Here is a 25525-nt window from a genome sequence, read left to right on the forward strand (position 1 = left end):
CAAGTGGCAGGGGCTTAGAAGTGCCGTAAAAAGCTTCTTTACTCCTCCTTGTTTTACCGACGAACCAACATTTTGCATGAACGGAGAAAAATTGATCACAAAAAGCCAACACGACACTGTAAACGTTGCCGCAAATTGAGCCAGTTCGCAACCGTATTGAAACTTTGCAGAAAAGACCGTTTCTCGGCCCGAGAACAATTTTTGTACAATTTGTACACCCCCTAAATTTTTTAAAATTCTTTTCTTCTTTTCAAAAATGAGAATCAAAACCTTATCTTTTTAACGGCTTCCTTATTTTTTAAACTTTTGTAACGGCTGTTCATTTCACGCAAAATTTATTGAGTTTAAATAAGCACGCGTCTGAGCCCGCGTTTCTTACCGCGGGTCTCTGGCGCATGCGCAGACGTTTCTCGTCCCTGTCTCCGAAACCAGTAGTTTCTCTGGAGAAATTGTGCTTCGAACGAGTGCGGAATCTCTGGAAGAAAGTTGATATTGCAGGTAGAAGCTTTTTTTTCTTTCTCGCAAGGCTCAGGATTTGTTTTGCGTTCTTTGCAAAGGAAAACGACGGAGCAAACAATTCGCTATGGGCCTCGACTCCGGCGAGTGAAGTACCAAGCACAGGAATACAGGTATCGATCTGTTTCTAAATTTTTGCTTTTCAGTATATCTTTGCCAGCTATAAAGGCTTAGACGGGTCGCTTACCTTGATACAAAGCAAAGGAAAAATAAAGTGTTTTTTTGTTACCTTAAATATTATTATTTACAGTAGTACACAGACAGCAGTCGTTATAATGGCATCTCGCTGCGGTAAAAGTACATGAAAAATAGGTGTCCTGGCACAGTTGCCATGTTTTTGCCCTCCTTACTCCCAACTACCAAACAAATATACCTCCGTTGACCGCCAACTCAGCGATCGACGCTGCGGGCACGAAAATTTAATTTTTTTGTTTGGCCTCAACAATGGCTACTTCATAATTATGCTTGTTTCTGTTGAATTATACAGTGGTTTACTCTTGTTGGTGGCTAATACGGAAAGAAAGACTTAAAGGGTAAATCGCGTTCTATATTATAAAATACGGAAAGTAAAAAAGTTATTTTTACTGGTCGTAAATTTTTGGTTACTGATAAAGGTTTAAAACCAATTCAAAAACTAAGAGATCCAAAATATTTACCTGTTGACGTTGACCGAATTATTTTAGAAGATTTAGAATCGGATTCTATGAAATTGAATGGAAGAAATTATCCTCAGCATCCAGATTTTAAAGAATGCTTTTGCTTGTCCAGGTAAAAGTGTTTGTGAACTTAATAATTGTATTCATGAATTATGTATTCATGGTAAAGGGAAACATATTCGTTGGTCAGTGGTGTTACCCAAAGGATTGTCCTGAAGAACTTTCTATTGTTGAATATGATCCATCTAATAATAATGCTGCTGCTGCTTATAGATTTGTTTATGAATGTTTTAATGGTTTGATTCCAATAGGAAAGAAAATTGATTTTACAGATAAAGATCACAGTAACTTGAGACGAGATAATTAAAAGATTTCTTCTGGAAAAGGATGCTTAGAAAATCTTACAACACAAATTGAATATGATAAGTGGTTAAAAATTGTATGTACTGATTGTATGGCAAGATGGATTTTCTGCAATTTGATATAAACACTCATAATTTATATGAATGATGATAATGAGAAATAGAAAAATATGTGTGACTACAGTTGAAGGTTTCAATAATTTCATGAGTCTAAATCAGATGTTAAAAAATGGTATCTATTTTGAAAAGAATGTATGTAAATGTGGTGGAAATGTTTTGAATAATAATGACAAGAGTTTTATTCAATTACAAGGTAACAAAGTTGCTGTGATTAACCAGTGTTTGATTGATAATGAGATTGTTTCTGAAGATGATGTTGTATGTTATGGTGTGTGAAATGTATGTAAAACTAATTTATATTGTTAAAATATAGTATGTGTTATTATGATAATTATTCACCTTGGATTGGAAAATAACAATCATTTGTGGTGTTTGTAGACAGATTTTGAAAAAGAAGATTGAAAAGACTGAGATGAGATAAGCAATTGAAAAAAATTAATATGTGGTGATAATATTTATGAAGGTTTGGTTGATTTTGGAGAAGATGTTTGTCTTTTTTGTATGGAAATACTTGTCGAATATGAAGAAGATAAAGAGGTTGCAGCTTAAATTCTTATATACAATGTGTTGGTTATCAATTCGTTTGTGTTGAATGTGGTTTTGTTGAAGGATATGGACTTGTGAATGAATTCATTGTTCATTGACTACCAAATTCAAGTTCAGGAAAAAGAGTATTTAATTCACGGAAAGTATCATATTGAGAGAATAATAAATTATTTGACATTGAAAGAGAATATAATATTCAGATCAACAGAGACATCATCAACAGAATAGAAAAAGTGTTTTTTTTTCTTGATGAATGGAAGGGGAAAAAAGAAAAGAACGATCAACATGAAATTTGGGATAAACAAGATTTTCTCTTTGATTGGTATTAACGCTCATATTGAAGCAACCAAATGGAAGAAAATGATGAAAAGATATGAGCAATTTTGGAATAAGGCTTTAGAAGAAAGAGGAGATAATATAAAATCTATTTTGTGCTGAATTTCTTTCTGTATTTGTTTTCATATTTGTCATGTATCTGACTATGTTTCCAAGGACTGGTAGTTTCGTTTGGTTCAGAAATTGTTTTTCATATGATGTGAATTTGAATTTGCACATTAATATTTTATTTTTCTTGGATAATTTCTCATTTTTGTGCATGCTGTCAATACTATGCCTGATCCAGGGATTGAACTGAGAACTATTGAGTTGAGTGTAGTGGCGTCAGCTGCTGCGGCGGAGAGATCCGTGAAACTAAAAAGGAACTAAGGACTCACCGTTTCCACAAGGCTTAGATTTATTGTGCCAACTCTTACAGTGACCTGTTTGGTAGGACGTGTTGGGGCGAACGCTCTTATAGGTTCTGAGTTAAGCAGTGATAGCCTAATGTAACTAAAGGTTACTCAAAGTTCTTTGAAGTTGCCCGTCGAATTTCTGTGAGCCTCATGGAAATTACATAAGTGTTTTGCGGCATATAAGCTGAAGTCACGTGATAACTAGCGGAGAGTCATCGTGACGTAAAATGCTGTAGAGGCTAAAAAAGGGAATATAAAAATACTGCAGAAATTAAAGCGCACGGGCGCTGTTACATTGAGTGTAGCAGCTCCAGCAATTGTCTTACTTACAATGAGAATAGAACTGGTTATTTCACAAGTCAAGTTCACTTGTTTGAAATGTTTGAAAACTGTTCTTTTGAATAAACAGTATTTTTTACGATAGAATTTGTAAAGGTTTTCAAGTTCTGTTCTTGTGTCTTTATCTAATTCAGAATCGATATGGTTGAAGTTTATGATAGATAACAGGATCATTGGTTTTTTTTTCATTTCTTGTTGTCAAACATCTTGTAGTTGGTACGTAATGTGTTTGTGTTCAATTAATGATTCCTGAGTATGCTTTCCATGGGCTGAATTGATTTTTTGTAATCGATAGTGTTCAGTGAACTGCCATCTTTTCCAAATAAAAAAGTGAAAATCATTACATCGTTGTTGACATCAATCATCTTCACTTAAATAACCATGAATGAAAAATTTATAAAGACCTGTTTTTTGAAATAATTTATAATTACTGTATGTATAGTCGATCATTTTGTGTAAATTCCATCATGGTCATTTTCGTAATTGATTATATATGAATTACTTCCTACTTTTTTTTTTATTAATTTATTATTTGTGTGGTAAATTATATAAGTTTTTGGCATAATTATAATTTTTTACCTTTAGCTTCATCATCATCAGAAAATGAATTTGGTAAATTTAAAATGTGTTTTGGTCTGGCATCAAAAGATGGGGTTAAAGTAAAAGTTGCATAAGATGGTCTTTTTGCTTTTAATGTACTTTGACGGTATTTATTTAATGTAGACTGTAATATTTCATATATTTTTTCTTCAACAATAGCATGAAAATCTTGGTATGAAATTGCAACTAAACTTCCTCTATTAGTATTGCAGTATGCTTTTACAGAATTTTGCGATGAAAAAGAAATCATGTTTTAAATGGCCTTACCACCCTTATTTTCATCTTCCAAAATGACTATTTTAAATCTTATTTTGTCATTTTCATCAAGTTCTTCTACATGAGAAATTGTGAATCTTGACCATCCTGATGTATAAATTACTGTGAATTGTTTATCTCTTGTAGAAAGTTGTTTTTTTTTTTAATTTGTAGATACATTTTAGATGGGAAATTAATGTTGTCACTAAAATGTATAATTAAAATAATAATATAATCCGTTTTTGGTTCTTTGCAGCCATCCATCATTATCAACTGTGAAATGACTTAAGTTTGATGTTTTTGTTGTTGAGTCACTCATTGGATTAAATTTGGTTTCCTTGGAGTTATCATGTTGCATACAATAATAGAAATAATTTTTAATTTCTTTATCGAATGCTTTTTTAGTGATTGGTTCGTCATCATCTGTTGCTTCTTGGATCTTTAATTTTTTTGCTATCTTGATGTTACTGCTGAATTCGGCTGTATCTAACGAGGCATTGTATTTGAATAAACCATCATTAACATCATTTGGAACATCATGATAATCCTCGATTCCATACAAAGCAACATAAACAGGTGTGTTTTGTGAAGTGTTTATCGCTACATCCACTGATAGAAGGCTGCCATTGTTTTTATTTATTTGTATGATTGTTCTTGTTTCTTCACTTAGTTTCTTTGTGTCTATTTTATTGTTGGTATTTCCAATTGATCTTGCAACTATGTTAATATAGGTACTTATAGAACTGACATCAGATTTTTCCCAAAACATTTTGAATGCTTCAATTGTGTATTCGCCTTTTGATATTCTGTTGATATCAATGTTGGTGGAACATGTGTTGACATCAGCTTTTTTGATAAAGATGATTTTTGTTTGGTTATTTTTTGGAATTTGTGACCTCTCATGGAAAAACGTACACTAACGACTTTCCGTTAAACGGGTGAAACGCACGGCCACCGAACGGCTAACAAACGGGGTAACTCACCCGTTCGAACGGATGCTATCGAACGGCTTAACGGGTTATCAAATATCCCGAACGGCTTGTGTAAATTTTCGAACGGGTTACCTAAACTACTGAATGGCTTGTCAAAATTTTCGAACGGGTCACGCAAACGACCTAACGGCTTGTGAAAATTATAGAACGGGTTACCCAAACGACCGAACGGCTTGTCAAAATTATCGAACGGGTCACGCGAACGACTCAACGGCTTGCGAAAATTTTGGAACGGGTTGACATAAACAGATGAACGGGTTTACGATTAATTTCCAACTGCTCGTGAAAAACAATTGCCATAAAGGCCGAAAAGATAGGTTATCAATCCTAACGAATGGGCAGATACGGTCCAATTCAGATTTTGTTGCTTCGAACGGATAGTCAACTGTTTTGATGCTATAAAATTGCCTGACTAAGTATTCAAGCTTGTTAAACAGAGACTTAGTTCAGCGTCTTTAAAAAAAAACTCGAATAGCCCATGAAGGTCAAATTTTCGTCATAATTATATCTTTGCCATGTCGAGTGTTTATTGCCGCTTTATTGCGCACAAACGTGACTGTAACTTTTTTGTAGCAGCTTTGCATGTTGCCAAATAATTTATTGTTCGCTTCATGTTCGTGTAAAACATCAGCCCGTTCGAACGGCTTGATCATCCGTTTGTCGAAAACAAGACATTCGAACGGCTTGGTCATCCGTTCGTTGAAAAACATCAGTACGTTCGAACGACTTGGACTATTTTCCGTCGAACGACTTGTAACATCGGTTTGGAAGGTTCATACTAGTAACGCCACCCGTTTACTGAAAATAAATTCTTGCGTTCGAGCGGCGTCAGTCATCTGTCACGTGCTAACGTTTACAAGATTTGTCCAACTTCATTCGCCCGATTTTTTGCCTTTAAACACCGCGCGAACACAAGCGATAACATGTTTCCCAATCGATAAACACTAACTTTCCGTATACCCCGCATTCTCCCTAAACAGTATTCGTCTTTATATGAGACCTTGAGTCGAGTGTAAAAGACAAAGGCTTTTTCGCCGTGAGATTATTCGTTATTTGACAGAGTCAACACCGAAGACAAATGTATGTAAACAATGCATTTCAAAAGATGTCTGATGAACACTTAGACTTTTGTTGTTTGTGTGTTAATTGATACTACAAACGAAATCTTTCCTGCCATCGACTCTTTCGCTTGTCAACAGTACCGCTCAGAAACAATTGAAAGTTAGATGGTAGAAAATTCTATTGATATTTTAATTCATGACTTGTGACCTACTTAAATCTTTGGTCAAAGACACGCTCCCATGTGAGAACGGCAAGACAATAAAACTTCACATACCCACTGAAAAGTGTATACGGAAAGTTAGTGTTTATCGATTAGGAAACATGTTATTGCTTGTGTACACGCAGTGTTTAAAGGCAAAATTCGAGCGAATGAAGTTGGACAAATCTTGTAAACATTAGCACGTGACAGATGACTAATGCCGCTCGAACGTAAGAATTTATTTTCAGTAAATGGGTGGCGTTACTAGTATGAACCTTCCAAACCGATGTTACAAGTCGTTCGACGGAAAATAGTCCAAGTCGTTCGAACGGACTGATGTTTTTCAATGAACGGATGACCAAGCCGTTCGTATGTCTTGTTTTCGACAACAGTACTGGATGACCAAGCCGTTCGAACGGGCTGATGTTTGTCACAAACGGATGACCAAGCCGTTCGAACGGGCTGATGTTTTTCACGAACGGATGAGCAGGCCGTTCGAACGGGCTGATGTTTCCGACGAACGGGTGAACAAGCCGTTTGAACGGGCTGATGATTTCGACGAACGGATGACCGAAGCCGTTCAGACGGATGCAAATTTTTTCTAAACGGCTGACAAACGGCTTGTAAACGGAAAGCCGTTAGTGTACGTTTTTCCGTGAGAGGTCACATTTTTTTAAATATTGAGCCTAAGCTTCAAATTACAATCCTGATGTGCTCTTCCACTGAATTCTCCCGTAATATGATCATGATCTCCCACTCTGATGCATTCATTTGTGTATTTGTTTTGTACAAATATTGTAACTTTTAGCTTTCTTGAATTTCTTCATCATCAGTCATTTCAAAGCTTTATTGAAAGGCTTATAAACCATATCTTTGCAATATATTGTTTCCTCAAGAATTTGTTTCAAAAGTTTCTCCACAGCATGCTCACTTCTGAAATACTGAACTGGTTTACTAAGTTTGTCATCATAACAACAAAGTAGTTTATAAGCATTTATAACCACAATCTGTATGCTTCTGATAAGGTTCTGTGTGTGGCCTCAAAATCAGCATAAACGCAAAATGGAAGTGGAATCTGTCTGTATAGATGTAAAGAAAAATTTTTCACCCTTTTCTGCCATTTTTTTTATTTTACTTTCCATTTATAGCAATACAATCTCCATATATTTACTTAATATATCTTGACTACTAAAACACTGTGGATAATACATACAAAAGTAATTCCTCATTATGCTTGGTTTTATGCCTCATCATCTTGTTGAAATCTTTTATCAATACATAACGGCTCTTGTTGTCATAACTTATCAATTATAAGTGGGCTCATTTCATTCTCAAATGTTTAGGTTATTTTCATAACCAAAAACATAAATTCTGATGTCATTCTGTTTTCAATCTTATTACTGTAATGTTTCAGTGAAACTTGAAAATCAACACCTGAGTAATCCAATTTATCAACAAACTATTTGTCTGTCTTCCTGATTCTTTGTGGATTATTCTCTGCTACCGATTGAGATGCCTCACATGGCACCATCTAAAACATTCATTATTTTCATTCTTCATATTATTTTATCAAACTCTTTGTAAGTACTAATTCACTTGGAAGTTGCATATATGAAGACCCTTCCATTAGCTTTTATTTAACAATATTTATAATATGTTGATCAAATCTATCTATTGTCTCCATCCAGATCCTTTAGAAATCCAATTACCAATTCTATTAATAAGTTCAGAGCTTGAACTTTTAGGATCCCTCTCAAGATCAGCCTCAATAATCACAGTTTTTGAAGATGAATTAAAAATGCACTTTGAAATTCATCTTCACCACCCTTCATTTACTAAAAGTAATTTTTAAAGTCTCAACAAACTTAAGACCTTTCATTTCCAATAATTGACCTCTTAACATATGAAAAATCGCTTTCCTTGTTTCTCTCAACTGTTTCAAAGCATTATTATCACTACGAATACTGATTTTAAATGATTTAGTAAATTCACGCAGTGCTTTATCCTTGAATGTAATATTAGTTCTAATACGGTGATATCACGTTGCCGCCATGTTGGATTTGAGATACATCAAAACGAGGCTGGGCGTGCAAAGATAATAAGGTCACGGTGTTTTCTCTGTAAATATGTCTAACTACCACTGCTGTGTAAACTTATGTACGAATGATAAACGCTATGAAAATGGTAAGGATAAATACTTCTTCAACTTCCCTTCCAAGAAAGAAAAGAAAAAAGAGTGGATTATCGCTATAAAACGAGATCCTGGGCCGCTATTCAAGGTAAGTTAGTACAATATAGTCTCAGCGATGACTACTACACACGTGTAGTTGTGATTCCGCTGTTAAACAGAAAAATCGCGAGTTATTCTTTTTTCCTTGGTTTGATTATTATGGAATTAGAAATTGCGATTGATTTTATGTATATTGGGGCTGAAATATGTAGTAATTTCGACAAAAAGTAAAAAACATACCAACCACACGTGGACCGGTCTATTTGTTTATATTATGGCAACTCGCGGGAAAATTTTCTCTGATTGTCTGAAGTTTCTGAGTACTGTTTCTGTTGCTGTGTTAAATACTGTTTATAGATAGTTATTTTTGCTCTTTTTTAGATAAAGAAAAATTCGACACTGGTATGTTCTGATCATTTCAAGCCGGGTGACATTGAATACACGTTGACAGGAAGGGTTCGACTGAAGCAAGGAGCTGTCCCGTCGATTTTTAAATGGACTAAAGAACATGAAGGACGTCCAGATAATAGCCTGCAAAAGTTTAAAAAGCAAAAGATAGAAGTGGAATCACTACCAAGTGCAGCAGGAGATATAACAGAAATGGAACAAGGAATAGCCGATAGAACCGATGCTGCAATGGAGACTGACTCACCTTACAACACAACAAACCCTGAAACAAATGCCGAAGTTAGCACTGAAATAAATGGTGAAGTTAGCACTGAAACTAATGCCGAAATAAACACTGAAGCCGAGTCAGTCACGACTGCATTAAAAGAAGAACTTGCGTCAACACAAAGAAAAGTAAAGGAACTTGAACTTCAGATAGCTACTCTTTTGTTAACTTCTTTTGGTTCTGAAAGAATTACTGGAAGTCCAGAATTGACAAGGTTTTACACTGGCTTTCATTCAAAGGAAAAACTTGATAGTTTTTATCGATGGGTAGAGCCGTATGCAACTAAGATGACCAAATGGTCTCAAATACAAAGAGCTAGAGGTAGGCAGAACTTCAAACGTAGAAATAGTTATGGCAGCTTTTCTTTGTCTCTTTATGATCAGCTAATTTTATTCCTGATAAGACTTAGACTTGGCCTAGCTGAAACAGACCTTGCAGTTAGATTTAATATCACTAAACCCACAGTCAGTAGAATTATAATAACATGGGCAAATTTTCTTTATATCCTTCTTGGTCAGTTGCCAATTTGGCCAACAAAAGTTCAAATTCAGAATAGTATGCCAGAGTGTTTTAAGAGTACATACCCCAAAACAAGAGTAATTCTTGATTGTACAGAGATTAAGGTACAGAGACCTAGCTCAAAGGTTCTTAATTCAGAATTTTATTCTTCATATAAATCCCATACTACTTATAAATGTTTAATCGGGATCGCACCCCATGGCCCTGTGACATTTGTCAGTTCTCTTTACCAAGGTAGCATATCTGACAAAGAAATTACCCGAAGCAGTGGTATATTATCATTAATTGAGGAAGGAGATGAGGTCATGGTAGATAAAGGTTTTTTAATTCAGGATTTATTACAATGTAAAAAGGCTACAGTCACAATCCCCCCTTTTCTTTCTAAAACCAAATCAATGCAATTCAGTACAAAGCAAGTTTCTGAGACCCAACAGATTGCACGATTGCGAATTCATGTTGAACGTGCCATAAGAAGAGTTAAAGAGTACCAAATTTTTGACAAAGTCCTTCCCTTATCACTAGCTGGTTCTATTAATCAAATCTGGTGTGTTTGTTGTCTGATGACAAATCTTAGAGGGGCATTATTTTAATGCTTTTAACAATATATAAATGATACAATGCAATATTTAAAATTCATGAACACAATGTTCTGTATATATTATGATGAGACATGTCATCATTTAAAAAAAATGGACTGATTAAGTTTTGTTAAGTTTTGACAAAATGTGGAAGTAAATATTGAAAATAGAAATGATCAAGTTTGCTTTTCATTTCTGCACAAAATTCATTGTCAAACTCAATATGTTCCAGGTGATAATCTTGTTTACAGTAAACATAAAAATCAGCCCATGGGGCCCCACTAAGTAACATCTGACCCATTACTTGGTAATAGTAGGAGTGGGTCTTCTTAAGTCTATAAATCCCATTCACACATTTAAGATAATTTAAGTCAGTTATTGAATCTTTAATGGGACACTTTATTTCAAGTAGTCCCCAAGAGTCTGCTTCACTTGGATCATAAACTCTTCTGTCTGGGGAAGTGGCTAGATATGGGCAGGAGGGGTTTATCACAATACCTGAAGGAAAAACATTGCAGTCTCTAGTGTCAGCATATGCACTTGCAGCTTCTTCTTCTGTATTTATGCCATGAAGCATTGCCTCTGTTTGCTTTGTTTTTCTTAACAGTCTTTCTGCAAGGGACTCAAAGTCTTTTTTTCTGCTGCATACATCTTTAAATTTACTGGATGAAAGCCGTTTGGCTTTCAGGTCAAACCACTTGCTTGTATCACACTGTTCTCTGGTCTCTGTCTCATACAAATATGACTGGTTGTATGAGACACACAGACCCTCTAATACATTTTGCTCTCCAGCACTTGGCGCAAACAGGTAGAGGCTGTCAATTGTAGGCATACTATAATTGGGGGGTAACTCAGGACCATCAACTTTGACATGAACTTTTGGATTGTTTGTTTTCTTTATCTTTTGCTGATATGATAGTACACTTCCTGTTGCTACATCACCAAATTTGCATGAGGTAAGAGAGAGATCTTCCATTGGTCGTAATATTGAATTAACTTGTGTATCTTCATGCTCTTTAAAATGTTCCCTGAATGTGGATATTATATCTTTGCTTCCAAAACAATCTGGGATGGGATTATACAAGGTTGATCTCACACCATCAATTCTCCTAATTCTCTTCTTTGGCTGCGGCAGTGAAAGTGGAACTTTCACTTGTTGTAGCACCACCTCATCTATTTCCTTGGGTTTGATCCCAACAGTTCTCTGAGGTACATGCCAGGTCTGAGGCAATGAAGTCTTGGACATTGCAGGAGGAACACTCTGCAAATCTAGGAGTTGGTAGTGTGCAATGAGGTACATTAAACCAATCACATGGTTACACAAACCAGCACCTCCTTCACAGTTGCATTTCTGGGAAAGAACTGACTGTTTTTCTCTTGATAATTCAACCTAAACAATATGGTAAAGAAAATTTTAACTTTCATGCAAAAGATAACATAATTCTAAGTATTTTGCTAAAAAGGTTTTTAATATAATAGCATATGAGGTCTGTTTATTAACTCAAGAATATTGAAATACATCGTTAAACATATTCAATCTCAGCTGTTATAGCAAAAAAATACATCTAAATCTCTTAATGGATGTATCAATTATACATCAAACAGTTATGATTTCCATTAATAAATAATTTTCAATTAGTTAAAGGCATGAACGTACCTGCAGTCGCCACGGTTCATCATTTTTTCGTTGTGATCTGTAGCTCCTAGCTCGAACTGTCACACTACAAGGTTCTACTTTAACTAGAGGGGAAAAACACTTCAATAAACGCATGATTTTTCGCTTTGATTTCGATCAATATTGAACATAAAGACAGCAACTACAAATGCATTAAAAGAGACATCAAAACTCCGGAGAATCTATCTTTTGATATACAATAATGCCAACAAATAGCCAAAGTAGCGAAGAAAAGAATTGATGATCTTACCTTCGACATCAAAGACATATCCTTCGCAAAAATTACTGTAACCTCGCGTTCTAACTTTCTTTGGGACTTTATCTAGCTTCTGCAGCCACTTTTCTATGAAGGAATTGTCTACTAAAGGAATGTTTTTCAATGATTTGGACCAGGCCGAAAGAGACACATTAGTGGCAGTCGCCATTTTGCAAATTATGCACGCCCAGCCTCGCTTTGATGCATCACCAAACCAAGATGGCGGCAACGTGATATCGGTGTATAGTCCTTGGTTTTGGAACAGGAGTTGCGATATTATTTTTCTCATATTCTTGAACCATTTTGCTTAACAGATTCTTGTGATCTTGGCATTGGAATTGGTTTAATTCAGCCAATCTTTTTTCATGATTTAAAATCCAATCAATCAAAACAGATTTTTTTATTTTTTTCAAATCTATATTTTTAAGATGGCTCATCTCCGTACTATAGTTAGATAAAATTTTTCACCCTAATTCTTGGCCATACTCATTTCTGCTTTTTGTACGTCATTTACCTTTTAAAACTTATCCTTAATGTTGAAAGACAAAACTGAAATCTAGCGAGAATTTTCGTCAAGTGTGTTTTTATTTAAGAGTTAAGAAAAGGAATAGAAGTGTATTATTACTTTAAGCCAGTCAATGTAAAAATTATAGAAAGCAGTTTGTTTATTTCCCTTTCCTTTTGGCGGTCTCATCTGAGTACAATTTCTTTCACCTTCTTATCGTGGTAACGCTGTGAATTTGGTATGGAAGGAGATGTTCAGTTTCTACGGTAAATGGAATTTGTTGTAGTATATTTCGCGGTAAGCTATGTTTTTGATTATGTCAATGTGCTAGTTAAGAATGGGAGTAAATCTCTCTAGTAAAAGTTCACCCCGCACAGGAATTCCTGGAAATTTCCACTTCTTGTACTTTTAATTATTTCCAGACCCGTTTTTATGGATGAAATTCTATGTCAAATTCACGATCCAGGAATATTTCTTGAACTTTAATTTAACACCTTCAACACCCCTTTCTTTAAGGTGACACTGAGTCTAAAAAGCTTATACCTTTTTATCTTCGCACTGAATTTTGAATTAGATAATGTGCTGTAAGACCACGTAGCATTTTTGGGGGTGGTACTTGTGAACGCCCCTTCTCCGAATCTTCCGTTTATTTTGTGGTTGTGTAAGTCTTCTAAGGCTATTTTCTCTTAATAATTATCTCTTTTCAAGGATGATTCTAGTTCTTCCGATAGGTTAATTATGATTTTTATATTATCAATCTTGTTTCCGTTCTGGCTGATCTTAACCGTAAAAAGGTTTGAAATTTAAGGTAGAAAATCAATCAATCAATCAATCGTTTATTCAACCCTATTGCAGTAACAACTGAATTACAGGGGGCGGTCACGACATATATTTTGAAATTTGACAGACTTCAGAAAATCATTAAATGTCTTGCATTTTCCAGTAGAAGCCTGAACCGATTGTGAGCCTGAGCGTAAATTATAACCGTGGTAGTAAACCAGCGGAACCCGAAAGAGACTAGTAAGTGTTTCTGACATATGACAGGACTTGGCAAAATTCACGCAAGCTTGTTGCCGCCTATCGCTAAGTAGTTCAAAGTCAGCAAGATGCAGTGCGTCGCTATAACAACGATCAGGGGAGACAATATAAAGAGCTTTCTTCTGGACTTATTCTAAAAGGTCACTTACGTAGGCTGGAAGTGCGCCCTTGCAGGGGACGCATATTCGAGCACAGAGCGAATCGTACTGCAATATACAGATACTAATTGGGAAGGTGAAAGTCCACTATTCTTCAGAATCCTCAACCCATAGAGGCGTTTGGTAGCTTTGTCGTATATGTACTCACAATGTGCGTTCCATGAAAGGTCATCAGAAACTATGACCCCCAGCAGTTTGTACTGGGATACCATTTCGATTAGGGCGCCCCCTATTAGTAGAGGACTGGAACATGTTCATTTATACCTGAGAAGGTCAAGAACCATCTCTTTACACTTCTTAGGGTTTAGTTTCATATTGCGCTCCAGGGAGTACTTATTTACATTAGATGCGATGATGGGCAGACAACTATTGGAGTTCCTGGGAGTAAGTTCCAGGATGGTGAGGTCATCAACGTGCTTAAGACGAGTACACCATTCAGAGACCAGGCTATTCACAAGTATAGCGAAGAGAAGGGGAGCCAAGTGCTTACCTTGTGGGATACCACCACGAGGCGAGATGGCTGAGGACAGTTGGCCATTAATCCTAACACGTTGCAACCGGCCAACCAAAAAGGCGCCAACCCAACGGACAATGGCTTCATAAACACCAAGCTCCTCCGACCGCATGCTGTGGTCGACGAGATCGAATCCCCTACTAAAATCAGTAAACAAAATCCTGGTGTACGTGTCCTCCCTGTCGAGTGATTCGAGGATGACGTACATGAAGTACACCAGTGCGGGAGTAGTAGATTTACGAGCAACCGCAAAATGCCTCTCGTCAAGCTGATGTTGAACTTGGGAGAGTATGGACGAGTAGGTAAATCCCTTGAAAATCTTAGCGAGCTGTGAAGTTAGGGCAATTAGGCGCAAATCCTCCTCAACCACCTTTGAAGGGCTGCATTTAGGAACAGGACACAAAATTGACTGCTTTAGTTGGGGCGGGATAAACCCTTGAATAATCGAAGAATTATAATTGTCACAGACAACCGGAGCCAGCTCCAAGGCGAGTTCAGACCATATCCTGTTGAGGGGTGGGTCAGTGCTGGGTGACTTATTAGCCTTAACCCGCCTAAGGGCGTGATATGCTGTACGTTCATCAATTAAGAACCCAGGAGGGACATCGTAAACCATGCTAGGACTAGGAGGTTCCAAGGGAGAGAGGTCAAAAGTGAGGTTGCCGAGGAACTACTTGAAACGCTCGGCAAGCAGAACCTCATTTGACATCTGTTCGTCCAACATTTGTAGATGCCAGGGGAGGTACTCCCCCCTTTGCCACTCAATTTATTGATTTCGCTCCACCAACGCTTAACATTCGAAGATCTTAAGGCAGCTACTTTTCAGGTTTAAAAGGTCTTCTTGGCGATAGAACAATTAATCTGCACAGCATTCCTATAGGCTTTGCAAACCTCAGAATTCTTACCGTTGTAAGGAACAGCCTTCTGGCGATTGCGGATTAGAGACTTGATTTTGGTGGTAATCCATGGTTTATCAGACGAGCAGACTTTTATCTTATGTAAGAATCGATATGTATCTACAGCCGCAGACAGGAGGTTGGTGAATATAGTGAGTTTGTCAATGACAAGTGGCTCGTCATAAACAGACTGCCAATTTTGCTGAGTTATCGAGCTGATTTTGTAACTGCGTAAACAACTCGAAGGCGCATACTTAGTATGCAGGAACTGTTGCACGTAACTTAACGCGATTCGCTGGTTGATGAGATAGAACGATGACGATGCAAGAAGACTGACAGCCTAGTAGTGTCACGTTTAGTGCCGCCTTAATACGCTGGGCAACAGCATTTTTAATCAGAGTAGAATTGAATAGTATTGACACCTGAGCTAGTCGTAAAAAGAAGAAAGTTGTATTAAGAATCCAAGCCAAGGAATAAAGAAATATTAACTGGGTGGTAGAAAAAACTTCTAACATTAAATACCCAAATCCCAAGGTCAACCGTAAAATTCCCAAGGTCACGATACCTCCTTACTAACAACCAACAAGAGTGAACCACTCCATTGTTCAACAGAAACAAGAATACGGAATAGCCACTGTTGAGGCCAAACAAAAAACTCAAACTTTTCGTGCCCGTAGAGTCGATCGTCGAGTTAGTGGTCAACGGAGGTATATTTGTTTGGTAGTTGGGGGGTAAGAAGGGCAAAAACATGGCAACTGTGCCAAGACACCCTCTTTTTAATACTACTAGGAAACGTTCCATCTGTAAATTTTTAACCGAATTTTTTTGAACTATCAAAAATCTCTCTATACATTTCTTTATAAAGTTTGACGCCGATTTCAGAGTTACATTTGTAAGAAACCACTTACGTTACGCGGGCGCTTGGCCACAGTAGTTGGCGATAGAAAACAAGACTGTCCACAATCAAGGTGAATCCGACCCAATATGGATCAAAATTATAGCATTTTCTTTTTTTTTTTTTTTTTATTTTATCGCCAGGGTTATGGGGCTTGCGTCATAACTCTCAACTTATTTCAACCAATATGCAGACAGACAAGTATTGTTAGGAAACAATGAGACCTTTTATGCTGATTGCCAAATAATTTAAAATAGCTCTTGCTACCAAGTGTCACATTATAACATTTTAGTCCATGTCGTTTCTAGAAAGGAAAAAGTTGCTGCTGACCCTTAGCTTCACTCTGTCATTTTTTTCCTTTTTTTTAGCTGTTTAATTGATTTCCAATTTCTTTTTCTGTTTGAGGGCGTTAAATATATACTTTTCCTTTGGAAAAGCGAGGTGTTTAACAATAACAAAAAATGCGTGCATTTGGAAATTACAGAAGGATGAGACCAAATAAGGAAAGATGAGACCAAATAAGGAAAGATGAGACCAAATAAGGAAAGATGAGGACTCGACATTATACTATTTTTGATGTCATGAATATTCATGAACTTCAGCTGTCTTCACAGAAGGGCTCAGTAAATCATGAAAAAAATCACAGGAAACTGTGAATAAATCACGGATACATTGCGTTTGAACAAGTTTTGAAGATAATCAATTTCCAATGGGTAACTCCCGGATACAGTTGAAAGTACTTGATATTATTTTGAACTGCTGGGGTGACGTCGGGTGAACGGTCAGAATTTACATTTTAACTATCGATCAGTAATACAGACGCAAACCGGCTACGAAATGCAGACTGTAGACTGGGTACAGAATGCAGACTGGAAATTTTGAAAACTGTTTTTTCGTCTGATACGTGGTAACAAATGTTTTCTTACAACTTACCGAGTGTCACGCAATCGCCTTTTAGCAATCACTTACATATATGTGCACGATCCTTCGCAGTAAAGCACTATTTGAGCAATAGTGAAAATCAGACCTGAAAAAAATTTCAGGCCTGTACGGGATTCGAACCACTGACCTCTGCGATACTAGTGCAGCGCTCTACCAATTGAGCCCGTACAGGCCTGAAATTTTTTTCAGGTCTGATTTTCACTATTGCCCAAATATATGTGAACGATCCTTCGCAGTAAAGCACTATTTGAGCAATAGTGAAAATCAGACCTGCAAAAAAATTTCAGGCCTGCACGGGATTCGAACCACTGACCTCTGCGATACTAGTGCAGCGCTCTACCAATTGAGCTAACAAGCCAACTGGGAGCAGGCCATCAAATTAATTCGACATAAACCCGTAGATGATAAATCAAACAACAACAAACATATGAAACATATGTAGGAACTGCGGTTATGAGACGTATAGCGCTGCACTAGTATCGCAGAGGTCAGTGGTTCGAATCCCGTGCAGGCCTGAAATTTTTTTTCAGGTCTGATTTTCACTATTGCTCAAATAGTGCTTTACTGCGAAGGATCGTTCACATATACGTCTCATAACCGCAGTTCCTACATATGTTTGATATGTTTGTTGTTGTTTGATTTATCATCTACGGGTTTATGTCGAATTAATTTGATGGCCTGCTCCCAGTTGGCTTGTTAGCTCAATTGGTAGAGCGCTGCACTAGTATCGCAGAGGTCAGTGGTTCGAATCCCGTGCAGGCCTGAAATTTTTTTCAGGTCTGATTTTCACTATTGCTCAAATAGTGCTTTACTGCGAAGGATCGTTCACATATACGTCTCATAACCGCAGTTCCTACATATGTTTGATATGTTTGTTGTTGTTTGATTTATCATCTACGGGTTTATGTCGAATTAATTTGATGGCCTGCTCCCAGTTGGCTTGTTAGCTCAATTGGTAGAGCGCTGCACTAGTATCGCAGAGGTCAGTGGTTCGAATCCCGTGCAGGCCTGAAATTTTTTTCAGGTCTGATTTTCACTATTGCTCAAATAGTGCTTTACTGCGAAGGATCGTTCACATATACGTCTCATAACCGCAGTTCCTACATATGTTTCATATGTTTGTTGTTGATTGCCCAAATAGTGCTTTACTGCGAAGGATCGTGCACATATACGTTTCATAACCGCAGTTCATACATATGTTTCATATGTTTGTTGTTGTTTGATTTATCATCTACGGGTTTATGTCGAATTAATTTGATGGCCTGCTCCCAGTTGGTTTGTTAGCTCAATTGGTAGAGCGCTGCACTAGTATCGCAGAGGTCAGTGGTTCGAATCCCGTACAGGCCTGAAATTTTTTTTTTCAGGTCTGATTTTCACTATTGCTCAAATAGTGCTTTACTGCGAAGGATCGTGCACATATACGTTTCATAACCGCAGTTCATACATATGTTTCATATGTTTGTTGTTAATCACTTACATGTTAATTTGCACTATTTAAACAATAGAGTGTTTCTGTCGAGGAGCTATCGGCTATAGTTGCTCCCCGGAAATTTGATCTTCTTAAAAAAATATTTGCCCGAGAAGCGAAGCTTCTAACTAACTTCGCGGTCCTCAAACCATTAATTTTTTTTTCTTAAAAAATGGCGACCTAAATTCATGAACTTTGGCAAATAATGTTTTACAAAAGGCTCTAGAAGACCACATTTCAGACGTCTTTTTAGGCAGACTCCGTAAAAGTTGAAAGTACAGTTCTGAAAAGAACCCGATGAAAAGTTCTGCATGAGCCGCGCTAGTTTGGTGAACGCTAACATTGGACTGTTGATTAATGCAGCGAGTTTCGTCTTGGCTCTGATTTTGCTGCAGTGTTCCAAGAGAACTTCGTGACTGAGCGGTGACTCTGAGCGGTGCAACAGCTTGGCTCGATGTCACTGGAACCACAAAATTGCTGATTATGGCTGAGGACTGCACTTGTTGAATTGTCAGTCTTTCGCGGTACGAATAGATTGAGGCATAACTTTTGTGGCCAGTAACACTTCTTATTCTCTCGAATTCTCCAGGCCGGCTGCTTTGAGGATGGTTACTGATGTCGCCCGAATACAGTGCGATGCGAAGTGAGTAGACAAACTAGCTTTCTTATTCATGCGGCCGAGTAAATCTTGCAAGGTGTTTTTCCCTAAAGGGACATTGCAGTACCGCACCGCGTCGCTTTCATTAAATTCGGCAGTGCTGTTGTTTCTTGGCCTTTGCCGTAAGGTGAGCAGCTGGGGTTTCGCTTCTGCAAATACTTTTCTATACATCTGACTGTACATCTTTCCGTAGTGTCTGGTCTCTCATACATTATGGCTTGCGAATTATATAAGTTGTCACGGAAGCCGCCAGGATGATTTTTTTGTCGCTCGCTCTCGAAGGGCAATATATTCCGGGCCGTTTGCGGTTTTTCCGAAAATAATTTCTTCCTTTACCACATTTCTCTGGTTTCTCGGCCTCGCCTGCCAAATTAGAGCATCAGATAGAATCGAGCAGTCTGAACTAGACTTTCAGAATTGTCGTTTCCTAACTGCTTCGCGGTAAACAACTGCTGCACATCTTCGCGCTCCAAGGCTTGCTTGTGTTTTATAGGTGACGACACCCCCGCCTTCGCCAATTTTTTTAGGCGGTCATCTGAAGCCTCGGTAGATGGAACAAAAACTTTGTCGCGTGTGATTGAAAGTGCTTTCCTGTGTGGAGCTTAAGTAGGTACCGTTCAAGACCCGCTCGAATGGCTTTCATGGAGTTTCGCGAATGGTGTTGCCCACTAACTGTACGTGCCTTCACGTAAAATTTGCGAAGGACTTCAGCAAGTCTTTCTGCCGGAAACTCTTCAATTCTTTCCGTTATTCCTTTCTCTCTAGACCAAGCTTAAAGGTAAAAACAATTTCATTGAATTAACTTTTATTCGTTGTTGTGGTTTCTTGGTGGGTATCTTTTAATTCGTCAAATGCAGTGTAACTTTGAAACAAATATGTCCTACTAAAAGTTTCCTTACCTTCAAAGATTTCACCCGCATACGAAGTCGCCTCCTTGGTTCTTTGGGGGTATTCCGTCAATGACAAGGATAATCACATCTTCGCTGACCTCGGCGGATCGAGTAGCCTTACTTGTTACACCGAAGCCTGCTTGTTTAGTACAGAAAATTTTTCACCGAGCAGATGAGACATAAAACCATCAGAAAAGTAAACAGTTGGCCAGCCACGAAAACAACGCTTCTCTTTCCCCTATAAAAATTCACCGGTTACTCATTTGAACGATATATAACGATAGAAATACTGACGGCTCGCAGGGAGAAGAATGAAAGCTCGAAATTGTATTTAACAACGATTGTGGCCTGGACGCTTTTTTGAAAACAAAATATACCCGGGAAAGGCGATAAATATTCCACAATAATGCAAATGATGGCGAAAGATGAGCGCGGAAAAGCGATTGCATTAAGCGTCTTTACTCATAGTTACACCTTTAGTCTTTCAAAGAGCTTTGACTCGGTTACACATATGCTAATTGGGACGAGTGTTTTAATTAAAATCGAAGTCCTTTGAAGAAAGACCGAGTTCAATTTTAACGTCGTAGCATTACTTCGGAAAGGACATAGCGGCAGCATTCCCGTATAATCTCGGAAGGTGGCTATTAATTGGTCTGCCGTCGACATATCGATTCTTTTACATCTGAGTGAGTGAGACATTTGCATATTCTGCCCCACGACAAAAAATCGAATCAGTAAACATGTATGTATGTATCAGTTATTTTGATTCTTTTTTCCCATAAGGAAATGACACAAAAATAGAACTAGATTTAGGTACTTACGGCCAGCTGATTGGTGCAGATAAAACATGAAAGAAAAGGAAAAGTCAATCAAATTTTCTATTTATATATTTACAATACCACTAAGACTGTTTAAGCTTCAGCGGTGAAATTTAAATGCTGTTTATCATGATGGGTGACAAAAACTAGCATGTAAAAGAAAAATTTTTTCGTAAGCCCTGCCTTCAGCAATTTAGTTTCGCCTGCGTTGTGAACGGTTTGTTTACTTTTTCCCGGTCAAGTTGATGTAGTCAGTCAATGTTGATGCGTCAATGACTATATTTCTATATTAGCTCTTTTTGAAATTAATATACCAGCGCTTGAGGAACTCAGTATACCCGAGAAAACTCGTAGTATTCATTCACAGCATAACAGTTGTCTGCTTTCAGAATAATTTACATCGAGCAGTTTATCTTGCAAGGTATAATTTGTTGTTTCCTGTCGCCAACTGAATGCATTTGCAATTGAGTTTGCCGGGCGCTAAGATACAAATGATCAGGTCATCTCGAACATGAAATCGCAGACATCTTATTCTGCTTGTTACAGTTTATATCATTTGTTTTCACGGTAACTTTCGCCATCACAAAAATCTCTTTCATACCATTGAGACTCTTCATTCAAATTAAAGATGAACGGATATGACAGCATTCGACGAATAACCAGCCATTACTGTAAAACTACCTTCCCATATGATAACATTATGCGCCCAGGCTTTATTTTGCTATTCGGAGATGTTCTTGTAAATTGGGCTCTTAGTGCACAATTTTTTCTTTCTTTCTTTCTTTTGGAAAAAAAGTATTTGCAAGTCAGCATGATCATTATTATTTTTTGTAATACTTTCAGGGTGGAAAAAGCACAGCCCACAATAAGTATTAAAATATATACAATAATTTAAAAACAAATTAACTACAGTCCTTACTGCATTGTTCGTCTGATCCATCACTACAGCTCCTGACCCCACTGCAGCGCCAAGACACATGGATACACTTCTGTTGATTTGCACAAGCAAACTGATCGCCTGCACAAGGTACTATGAGATGATGAAAAGAAACGCACGAATTGTGACAAATCGTTTACACTTCATGTACATTTAAAAAAAAAAAGAATAAACAACGAATATCAAGGGCTACATCATGACTCATGCAAGCGCTGTCACATTTGAAAACCCCATGAATGGGCGGTTAGCAGCTTAATTTCAGGGATTGATCTTTTGTAACTAATATTGTGAAGTTACTTTTCATCAGAGATCAAGATTGATCTCTACGCGGTTTTTTTTTCTGGAAGGCACTCGCGGTGGGTCGGAGTACCCTTGATGGCGACGCGTTTGATCTCTTTTCAGACTTAGCTGCAGACAATCTCTTGATAGCACAGAATTTCTGCATTTCTCTTTTGTCAAAGTTTTTCTTACCTTTTTTTATTGACATTAAGCTTGTTGTTTTTTTAAGGATAATTTGTTTTTTTAATAAAGCTATCTTCCCTGGAAAGCTGTTATTTTTGTGTTCTGTCGATTTCCCGATAATGCGAGTTCGAGTGAGCTTTTATGCTTATTTGTATTTGATACTTTAGACTGGCAGAATATAGCCGTCAGATTATGTTTTCGTCGATTGAAAAAGTCTTGAAATCTATTGAAACTCTTAGAAAACGATCAAAAGGAACAGGGTCTACATTCTAAATTGCAAGGAAACAGTTGCCGCTGACCCTCGACTTCCTCAATTCTTTTTTTCTTTTGTCCTGTTTTTAAGGTCGGTTTGCTCTCTCATTTCCCTTAGTATGAGTGTATCGACTAATGGTATTTTGTAGAAGAAAATGAAAAGAAAAACAAGAAAGAAACCGCGGAGGATTGAGAAGGGATAAGGAAGAGACATAATAATGCTTTTAATAAATTTCAGCTGTCAAAGACCCAAAGGAATTTAAAGATATCATTTAATTAAATGAACAAATTTATCAATTTGATATTGTTGTTGTTATTGTTTTACATTTATCTTCTTATGCAACCTCCCTATCAAGCACTGCCTGACTTTGTTTTTGTTCCACCCTATTCTTTTTTATTCTTCCTCTAAATAGAGAAAGAAGCTTCTTTCTTCACTATTACGATCGCGATCATGTTCAATTTCAGATTTCATCTCTATGGCTACATGCAAACCAATCGTAAACCAAAAGACAATTGCGAAAGGCGCATTCATAATACAATATTCGTTTAATGCTGCTACTGTAGCAATATGTATGGGACTATACAAATAAATATAAACCTAAGGTCCCTATCGTTAGCTGATTGGTGCAGGTAAAAGAAATGAAAAAGAGGAAAAGTTAATCGAGTGACCAGATAGTTTTATGACAATACCACTAAACTCCATTCACTTTTGCGGTAAAAACATAATTTCATTAACCAAGGGCGACAACAATTTGTGTGAAAAAGAACTTATCCGTGAGCTCCACATTCAGCATTTGTTCTAGCTCCTCCGCGCTCAGACACCGCTCCGGTCACCAACCAATCACAGCGTTTAAAAATAAGTGGCTCGAAGTGGTTTGTATAGAAGCCACACGCGAGGCCAATCCCACACGCTGAGTAAATCTCATAAATGACATTGAGTGTGTGCTATTGTTTCCAGTTGTTATTTAAGGTCAATAGTGTTTTTATCCCCAATTTATTTCCATTTGTGATTTTCAATACCTAATCGATGCATTTCCTTTGCCTAGAACTCAGATGGTTCGTTCGCAATCAAACAAAGGGCCTCTTGAATAGCTTTGTCCATACAACATCATTCGCGTGACCAATTAAATAGCTCTGTTCATATACGAACAGAAGAACAGCTCGGACAATAGTGTGGGTACATGCGTTATTTTTTCGCGGTCCTCCCCTCCGAGCTCATTAGTCACCACTGGCCTTTTCTCTGAGATGTGGTCTCTCTTTTTATGTGCTTTTTTTTCTTCTATAATGTGAGCATTACGTGGTTATTTGATTTCGACCTATCGTCACAAGTAGTGAGTGAATCATTTTTGTCAAAATTTATAGACATTACAATGAGTTGTTTATAGGTCTTTTTAAGTAACAAGTTGAGTCCTCCAATATCTTTCTCGGATCCAGAAAAGCCTGTTCAGAATAGGGTTGGAATATTTGTTTTTAATCTTCTCTAGCAGGTTAAATTTTCATATGCAAATATTCTGTTTACTTATGAGGGTAGCAGTGACAGCTAAACATAACCTAATATTACAGTAACATACTTGCAGATGTGAAGGGAACAGCTACCAGCATGAGCAGTAGAACAACCAGAGGATTCATGACAATCTATGTGGAAAGTCAAAAGGTCATTTAATTTATTTATCATATTTTTTTTTGTGGGGGGGGGGGGGGGCGAGTTGGTGGAGGAGAGCAAAAATTACAATTACCTGCTGAGTGTCGTGAAGTCAAGATAAGCATACCCACCGATAAATAAGGGGGAAAAAGAAACTGTTAGATCTTACGGACTATTTAAAGGATTTCTATCGATAGATGAAACCATTTCCAGGAGGTAATTAAATTGGAGAGAAAAATCTCGTCTTTTTTAAATGTTGTTTTCACAGATGTCGTGTGGAGCCAATAAAAAAATACTTAGTGTATATTTAAGAAATTACGGCTCGTATCAAGCTGACAAAATTAAAGCATAGAGATTTATCGATTTATAAATACCTTTTGATTAAGTATATTACTTTTTCGCCACAGTCTTCTAAAGCCACCTGAAGTAGATTCCGAATAAACAAGTTTAACCTGGGTTAAAGTTTAATACAGATACTACTTTCAACCAGCTCATTAAAACAATTCAGAACGACGGTAATTGAGACTTCTCATGGAATTTTCACAGAGCGCAGAAATATGATGCAATATAACGTCAATCATAACTTCTTTGATAATAATGAAGTTGATATTTGCAAAAATAAAATAATAAATGTAACAGTTTAATGAAAATGATAAATCATTCAGGAAATAGATCACAGTTTCTAACAGTTCATATGCGTTATTTATCAAGCTTGTTCGGACAGGATGGCTAGGTATATTCTTCGGGGTTTTTCTTTTTCTCTGTGTGTGTGTGTGTGTGTGTGTGTGTGTGTGTGTGTGTGTGTGTGTGCGTGTTTTGCTTTTGTTTGTTTGCTTTTGTTTTGTTTTGTTTTTTTATCTTTTGTTTTTTCTTGTTTTGACTGTCTTCCACTTTGTTGCCGACATTGTCCAAAAGCCACGAACTTCGTGGGTCCGCTCCCCGCACTTTATTTCTTGCACGCTATAGAAGCGGGCAATCTTGAGCGGGTCCCGTCTTTCCCGCACGGGTCGCCAATCAGAACACACGATCGCTTCGTCCTGCCTGCGGGCGCTGTCAGCTAAAAAATGAACCGCAGTAATAGACCGCGCGGGATGTTGGGAAAATACGAGAAAACTTGGTGTAACTCGAGATGCAGCCAAGT

At 37.4% G+C, this 25525-nt stretch overlaps 2 protein-coding genes and 2 long non-coding RNA genes across 4 annotated transcripts; 2 read left to right on the forward strand and 2 right to left on the reverse strand.

Annotated features, from left to right (window-relative positions):
* The first annotated feature begins 323 nt into the window (after positions 1 to 323).
* On the forward strand, positions 324 to 15912 carry LOC148731060 (uncharacterized). The gene is made up of 2 exons (XR_016001075.1): positions 324 to 629; positions 14312 to 15912. It is a non-coding gene; the product is annotated as an uncharacterized LOC148731060 (long non-coding RNA).
* On the forward strand, positions 8403 to 10570 carry LOC148731061 (uncharacterized). Its single transcript, XM_088759730.1, has 2 exons — positions 8403 to 8657; positions 8990 to 10570. Exons 1-2 carry the CDS (start codon positions 8505 to 8507, stop codon positions 10388 to 10390), a joined length of 1554 nt encoding a protein of 517 aa, XP_088615856.1. The 5' UTR covers positions 8403 to 8504; the 3' UTR covers positions 10391 to 10570.
* Positions 10109 to 12561, reverse strand: LOC148731062 (uncharacterized). The gene is made up of 3 exons (XM_088759731.1): positions 12304 to 12561; positions 12036 to 12118; positions 10109 to 11768 (listed from the first exon to the last, which is right to left on the reverse strand). Exons 1-3 carry the CDS (start codon positions 12476 to 12478, stop codon positions 10509 to 10511), a joined length of 1518 nt encoding a protein of 505 aa, XP_088615857.1. The 5' UTR covers positions 12479 to 12561; the 3' UTR covers positions 10109 to 10508.
* Positions 15913 to 22018: 6106 nt separating the features above from the next.
* Positions 22019 to 24943, reverse strand: LOC148731063 (uncharacterized). Its single transcript, XR_016001083.1, has 3 exons — positions 24759 to 24943; positions 24314 to 24377; positions 22019 to 22121 (listed from the first exon to the last, which is right to left on the reverse strand). It is a non-coding gene; the product is annotated as an uncharacterized LOC148731063 (long non-coding RNA).
* Between the last annotated feature and the right edge of the window lie 582 nt (positions 24944 to 25525).

Source organism: Stylophora pistillata, chromosome 5 (assembly GCF_964205215.1).
Source record: "Stylophora pistillata chromosome 5, jaStyPist1.2, whole genome shotgun sequence".
In the NCBI taxonomy this organism is placed as follows: Eukaryota; Metazoa; Cnidaria; class Anthozoa; order Scleractinia; family Pocilloporidae; genus Stylophora; species Stylophora pistillata.

What these genes read in the sequence shown, in the direction of transcription:
- LOC148731061 (XM_088759730.1), top strand. Translation starts at nt 8,505, where the DNA reads ATGTCTAACTACCACTGCTGTGTAAACTTATGTACGAATGATAAACGC. An exon ending in ATCCTGGGCCGCTATTCAAG is followed by an intron (nt 8,658 to 8,989) that starts GTAAGTTAGTAC and finishes GCTCTTTTTTAG; the next exon opens with ATAAAGAAAAATTCGACACT.
- LOC148731062 (XM_088759731.1), bottom strand. Translation starts at nt 12,478, where the DNA reads ATGGCGACTGCCACTAATGTGTCTCTTTCGGCCTGGTCCAAATCATTG. An exon ending in ATATGTCTTTGATGTCGAAG is followed by an intron (nt 12,119 to 12,303) that starts GTAAGATCATCA and finishes TTTCCCCTCTAG; the next exon opens with TTAAAGTAGAACCTTGTAGT. An exon ending in ATGAACCGTGGCGACTGCAG is followed by an intron (nt 11,769 to 12,035) that starts GTACGTTCATGC and finishes CATATTGTTTAG; the next exon opens with GTTGAATTATCAAGAGAAAA.